At 41.7% G+C, this 6,945-nt stretch overlaps 1 protein-coding gene across 1 annotated transcript in view; it reads left to right on the top strand.

The window, feature by feature from the left end:
* The first annotated feature begins 414 nt into the window (after window positions 1-414).
* Window positions 415-6,945, top strand: part of ptger2a (prostaglandin E receptor 2a (subtype EP2)) — a 15,528-nt gene continuing 8,997 nt past the window's right edge. The window contains exon 1 of the mRNA XM_076295608.1: window positions 415-1,607. Coding sequence (XP_076151723.1) covers window positions 783-1,607 — 825 coding nt within the window. The 5' untranslated portion in view covers window positions 415-782. The remainder of the gene's footprint in view (window positions 1,608-6,945) is intronic.

The raw sequence follows: 6,945 nt of genomic DNA, 5'->3' as shown, positions 1-6,945 counted from the left end.
TCGCTCACTTGGGTAACAAATATATTTCTGTGAGCTGAAACACTGTTAAGTTTGTTTGTTTAAGTTTCTGAAAGTCTGCAAATCTGATTAAAATAACTGCATTATTGTGTGGACCCATATATAAATTTAAAGGTGGAAAACTTTTAGAACAGTTTGTTCTAAACATTTTGATTTAATTCGGAATTAAGCCATGTTACTCTTACCAAATACATCTTGGGTAATAGTTTGGTCTTCAACTGTTGAGGCTTCAAAGTTTATGAAACAATTATTAAAACAAACAAGAAACACTTATGTTTCTACTGTTTCTTTACTTCTCATGTTGAGGTTTATGAGAGGGTGTGCCGACTTGTCGATGACGTTGCTTCATCACTTCTGTTCACCCTCGAACAACTCATTCATTGCACGCATGGCTCACGCGCGCTCTCCCACAGCCCGCGCTTCCTCCAGTCGAGAGAGCGAGAGGCGTCCACATGCGCACCACTTAATCCAGGAGGGGGGCTGGATATTTCATAGACAGATCCTAGCATCGTTGAGTGCTAGAACAGAGAACAGACGCCGCGCGCATTTGTAGACTATGCCACGAAATCGGACGTTGTTTTGAAGTGGAGTCTGATCTGGCAGCCTGAATGCGCTAATCACCAAGAGATATCCGGCGTTAAGAAGCACTGAAAAGAGATCCTCTGAGTCATCTCCTCACACTGGAGGGTTTGAAATGACCGGGGCGCGGTAAATTCGCCTCAGAAGAAAAGGTGAAAGTTTTCCGGAGAAATAAAAGTGTTCATATGGACACGGAGAATGACACCTGTCACCATAGACACTCGGTGGAGACGGGCAGTCCCCTCATCAGCGCGATCATGTTCTCCGCCGGAGTTATCGGCAACGTTCTGGCGCTCGTGCTCCTGGAGGTCCGACGCAAGAAAGATCAGAGCAGACAGCGGCTCTCCTTGTTCCGTCTGCTGGTGACCACGCTGGTCATCACGGATCTAACCGGGACATGCCTCGTCAGTCCTCTTGTGCTGACATCCTACTCGATGAACACGACCATGATCGGGATGACCGGGACGAACGACTCAACGACCGGGACGGCCGTTTGCGAATATTTCGGGTTCACCATGACTTTTTTCAGTTTGGCAACCCTGTCGATACTCTTCGCGATGGCCTTGGAGAGATGCCTCTCCATCGGTTACCCTTACCTATATAAACGGTACATCAGCAAGCGCTGTGGATATTTCACCGTGCCTGTAATATATGTACTGTGCTTTATTTTTTGCCTTATGCCATTTGCGGGCTTTGGAAAATATGTTCAGTACTGCCCCGGGACTTGGTGCTTCATAGATATGAATCCAAAGGGACCGGAGGACAGGGTTTATGCCGAGGTTTACGCAACTGTCATGCTCGTCATAGTCGTGTCTATAGTAGCTTGTAATGGTTTTGTTGTCTATCATCTGGTTCTGATGTACCGGAGGCGTAGCAAAATGAACGGTGGCTCCATAACCACGCGGAGCAGGAAGGACCGCAGGTACTTCTCCATGGCTGAGGAGTTCGAACACCTCATTCTGCTCGTGTTCATGACGGTGATATTCGTAATTTGCTCACTTCCGTTAATGGTAAGTTTGCTTTCTATTAATTGTATATCATGAAATTCATTTGAAACAGAATCATGCCTGGCTTGGCTTGTGTGTGTTAGTAGACTGTAGGGAGTGGGTGGACACTGGCTTTTCCCACATTGCCAAATGCCCCCAGGTATTAGCCTATCACCAGACAAATAGACAAATAAATACAGGCTACTTGAAAATATAAACTGTGAACCAAGCTAGCTAATCAAATACTACTGTGTTCTCATGGCTTGTACAGATGGCATTTTCTGCCAGGTTTTACGATGTTCCTGCTTTTTAATGTTCCTGTATATTATATGAATGTGTTACAGCTGTTCCATGCATTTGTTAATATATTTGGGTCGGTTTAAACAAACGCCCTTAAAGGTATGAGAAGGGCAAACCATGCTTAAAATGTACAGGAATATCATGGAACTCTGCACGTATGTCATTCAGTCAGGAGTAAACAATGTCTTGCTGCATTTGTTTTCTCACGAAAAATTACTCATTGCATCAAAAAGAGAAGTCTTATTTCTACATGACACAGGAAATTTCCAACCTTGCCTCTTAATATAACTGCCGTAGCCTATACACAACTGTTGACCATAAAAGCTTGATTTTCACTCTCTTCGTTAACATTCTAAGGACATAATTTACATTCTGCAAGGATTAGAGTGAAGCAGCATTATCACTTACAGGGATCTGAGAAGAACATAGTAATCTGTGTCATTACACTTAATATACTATTACAGAATAAATACTGCATTCTGCATGCAAATGACGCATGTGTAATCATCATTGAACTTCATTAGTTGTAGCAACAAAACTCATTAAATATGGGGAAAAAAGACAGATTACAAAATTGTTTAATTAATTAGATTTCTTTATTTTAGAGTACCAAAGAAAAGAATGCCAAGGAGAGCTGCACAGGTCAGCCTGCTGCATGTACTCAGCTTCTGAGCACTCACCCATTTGCTTGACATTTCATTGTAATGGAAAACACCTCATACACGTAACCTTAGACTGACAGAACCAGCCAATTCATGAATCACTTTTAGTTTTCCGTGCTTACTATTTTAAAAGTTAAATGTCAACTGATTGACATCTGACTTTAAAGCTTCCTAACATTGTATGGTAGTCTTGACGGCAGTAGATGCTGGTAGATGACCCCACTGACTTCAGCTAACCCTTACTCGAGAGGTGATGTAATGCAGCTTTGTTTGCCACAGTCCTGTAGATAAAAGTGTGTTCTCGAAGAGAGAGCGCCACATGTACACACAGAGGGAAGGAAACTTGAGACAATGAGGAGAGGAGAGAGCGCTGGGCTCGCCGCAGGGCCCCCATCTTTACTGTCAACCAGAAAGCAAGCACGGGCACGGGTGTTCAAACACAACCAGCGAAAACAAGCACGGGCACGGGTGTTCAAACACAACCAGAGAAAATCCCTGCAAACAGAAGTGAAAAAACCCAAGAAGGAAGGAAGAGGGACCGCATGTGTCGCCACATCACGGCGTCTCTAAGAGTCAGGAATGTGTTTATGCTTCGCTGGAGCCCAGCCGTCATTAGCCTCAGGGCTGCACGGAGACTGACGCGGGACAGAGACAGGCCAGATCAGGGCTAAATCAGGTACAATGCTGGGCCAGATCAGGGCTAAATCAGGTACAATGCTGGGCCAGATCAGGGCTAAATCAGGTACAATGCTGGGCCAGATCAGGGCTAAATCAGGTACAATGCTGGGCCAAATCAGGGCTAAATCAGGTACAATGCTGGGCCAGATCAGGGCTAAATCAGGTACAATGCTGGGCCAAATGATGGCTAAATCAGGTACAATGCTGGGCCAAATGATGGCTAAATCCGGCTTACATCAGAAAGAGAGCCATTCCAAGTGTTTGTCATGAGCTCTGTTATGTGCAGGGTCATCTGCCTAGCGTAGCAGTGCATTCTTGGAAAAGCTGTATGCAAGCAACAGCCTTGGGAGTTGTTTTTGTCATTTTGTTGTGATTAATGCATAAAGCAGGTCCAGCCATTGGATGAGAATCACATGCTACACTGAAAGGGATAGCTGGGGACTATTACTCACACACACACACACACACACATGGTCTGGTGGTTTTGCCTCATGCAAAGATCAGAATTGAAGATATGTCTTTTAATTTCTTGATTTGTTGCTGATTGTATCTATGGCTGTAAACAAGGCCGTAGCCATGATGTCAACATTGGGGGGGACCAAATCTGTGGTGCGGTGTGAATTTCAATAACAGAATTTCAATACATTTCCTGCCATGCAAAAATATTATTAAAATCACAAACAAGTCATTAGTTAAGTCAGTCAATTAGGATATACCAAACTTTTGACGGACATAGGCACGGATGGATTATGAACCCCTGGGCATAGATGCAAAAAAACCCTCCCCTGTTAAGATAGGGGGGCCCGGGGGCATACTTCCCCGGAAGAGTTTAAAAAAAAAAAATGACCCTTTATATTATGACGACTTGAGTTTTGTGGAAATAGAAGAGAAGGGCGGAGAAGCAACTTCACACAGTCTTAGGCTTCAGGGCCCCCTGAGCTCTTGAGCCCAGTAGGTCCATTCAATAATCCATCCCTGGATATAGACCTGTGCTATGACTCCATTTGTCTCCAAAATGTATATTTTAAAAAGAAAATACAAACTAGAGTATCTTTGATAACCTCTATATTACACTGAATGCTTACTCATAGGTTTGGACCTAGCCCAATCATATTTTGTATTTTGATTTTATTATTCTGGCGGCTAATCACACAATTTTAAGGTTGTTTGAAAGGGATGGGATTCAAGATAGGCTACTAAGACAGGTCCCTCTTCTGTCTGACTCACCTCAAGTTACCCTATGCATTATAGGCTGGTTTCTGACAGAAATTACGTTTTGTGTTAAAATGTAGAAACACAGCCTTTATTTGGTGAATGGAGGTGGAAATTCCTTTCTTTGGTTAATGTCCGCGATTCACATGAACTGTAGGCTATCACCGCCATTGTAAAATTTTTCACCACATTTGAGTGTTACGTTTTGCCTGCATGGATGCGCGATTGAGTGCGCATCTAAATGTAACATGCAAGATGCAACAGCCATTTCTAAGAGGCTTATAAACCGGTTCATTTCTGACAATACTACTAGCATGCATTATTTATGTTGTAAGACATGTGAAAGAAATGAATGACACAGGCACGCACAAATTCAAATGAAAGGACACTTCACTTTCGCTATCATTGCGAGAAAATAGGCTACAATATGGAAAATGCTTCAAAGTTACCTTTGAGTCTGATCAGCTTCAAAAATGAATGGGGTTTCCTTAGACAGGGCTACACCTTTCCAACAAGTTTTGTGAGAATTGTACCGGTATCTTTTGCGATATTGTTGACAGCCTGCACCACAGTAGGGTGCAGGAAGCTTTTGATAGCGCACGCCTCAAACGATAAAAGCAAAACCTCCAGGACAAACCACTCACAGTGTACTCTCTGAAACCATGAATAGGTCACTAATTTGTGTGTTATTGACGTTTGATTGCATTTCAGATGGCGTTTGGTTTCCTGTAGTAGCCTATAGCGTTTTTTTCTTTATTTTTTTGTATGTCCGAATATTGGGGAGGGGGACATTTTGGTCACATCTGATCACGATCACATCACAAAGTCTATGGTGACTACGGCCCTGGCTGTAAAAGTCATCACATGAAAGGAAGCCCAAAGCAGCTTTTGTAGTGCAGCAGAATTCATTAGTTTTCATATTGCATATCTGCATATCCCCCAAGACCTGCTGAAGTTATTCTCACACACACACAGACAGAAATGTATCCGCACAGACATACACACATACAGTACATTCTATTTATACATTGGCAGGAAGTATCATAGTTACAGTTTTTCTCGATGGTTTTGATGCTTGTGTCACCTTGTTGTGTGTCATCACGTTCTCAAAACAGTTAACACCCGTGTCTGAACAGAAGCACTCAAAATGACACATTTTGCTTGCAAAAGGCTGTTACAGTACTCTCTCAAAACACTTAAACATGCAGCAAAAGCCAATCTTGCCTTCAAACAAGACATCCTTTCATCAAATCACTTGTGTGATTTCAATCAATCATTACACACTGGACAACAGAATGCAAAATCTAGTTCTCAAATTGAGCATTGTTGCTATGTCTGTTCCATTTCTTTGGAACTGAAAAGACAATGTACTGAATAAAAAATAATGTATTCATTCCTCCCAAGATGTAACTGTCACTGACATGTAAGACTTACAGTAAACACCTAGACAAGACACATTTCATTGAACTACAACTTGTTGTTTCTTCATCAAAATAGACCTACAGGAAACACTTTTTCTACTGTTTTCTTCACCAAATAGGCAATACAGTACTTTGTCCAAATCTGCATTAGATCCATACTTGAAAATAGCAACACAGAACAGACATGGCATCTCTTATGGATAATGAATGATTGCTGATTGAAGAATTGAGCAAAGGAGTTTCACACAGGTGCATCAGAGATTCAGAAACAATGTTTTCCTTCTGTTTAGCACAGGAAAACCAATAGAGTTTGGGGTTTTTGAATGACATCTGTGGTAACTGTTTTGCAAAACGGTGTGAGAAATGTGTGAACCCAATAAAAATGTGTGAACACATTTGCAAGAGATGACTTCTGCTGTGCAAAGAAAGTGTTCATTAAGACCAAGTGGATCCCAGTTTCCAAAAGCAGGTCAAAGCAATCGAGAAAAACTGTATTTTAAATGAGATTCCTAGATAGATAGATAGATAGATAGAATGATAGATACTTTATTGATCCCCAAGGGGAAATTCAAGAAAGGGTCTTGCAACCGTTGGGGCTGTAGTATTTATATTTATTTATTTTACAGACTACTTGGGCCAAATCGCTGTTTCCCTTCCCATCTCATGCTTAACCACCAAGTTATGGAGCTTTATATATATATATATATATATATATATTTTTTTTTCCAAGTTTAAAGAAGCAAGATCACAAGGCTTAGGGCAAACATTTGGATTTGTGATCATAGTTAGAATGAATACAGGGCAGGTTATCATGATTCATCCATTACCATTCATCATTCTAAGCTCTATACCAAAGCACACTGCCATGCTGTCTGCTGGTTAATCATCATTCTAAGCTATATACTGGTTAATCATCATTCTAAGCTATATACCAAAGCACACTGCCATGCTGTCTGCTGGTTAATTATCATTCTAAGCTATACCAAAGCACACTGCCATGCTGTCTGCTGGTTAATCATCATTCTAAGCTATATACTGGTTAATCATCATTCTAAGCTCTATACCAAAGCACACTGCCATGCTGTCTGC

This window comes from Alosa pseudoharengus, unplaced genomic scaffold, assembly GCF_046254945.1.
Source record: "Alosa pseudoharengus isolate Yale_2024_CS ecotype anadromous, Long Island Sound unplaced genomic scaffold, YU_APseudo_1.1 YU_APseudo_1.1_scf_2, whole genome shotgun sequence".
In the NCBI taxonomy this organism is placed as follows: Eukaryota; Metazoa; Chordata; class Actinopteri; order Clupeiformes; family Clupeidae; genus Alosa; species Alosa pseudoharengus.
This window is presented reverse-complemented; position numbering and strand designations above follow the sequence as displayed.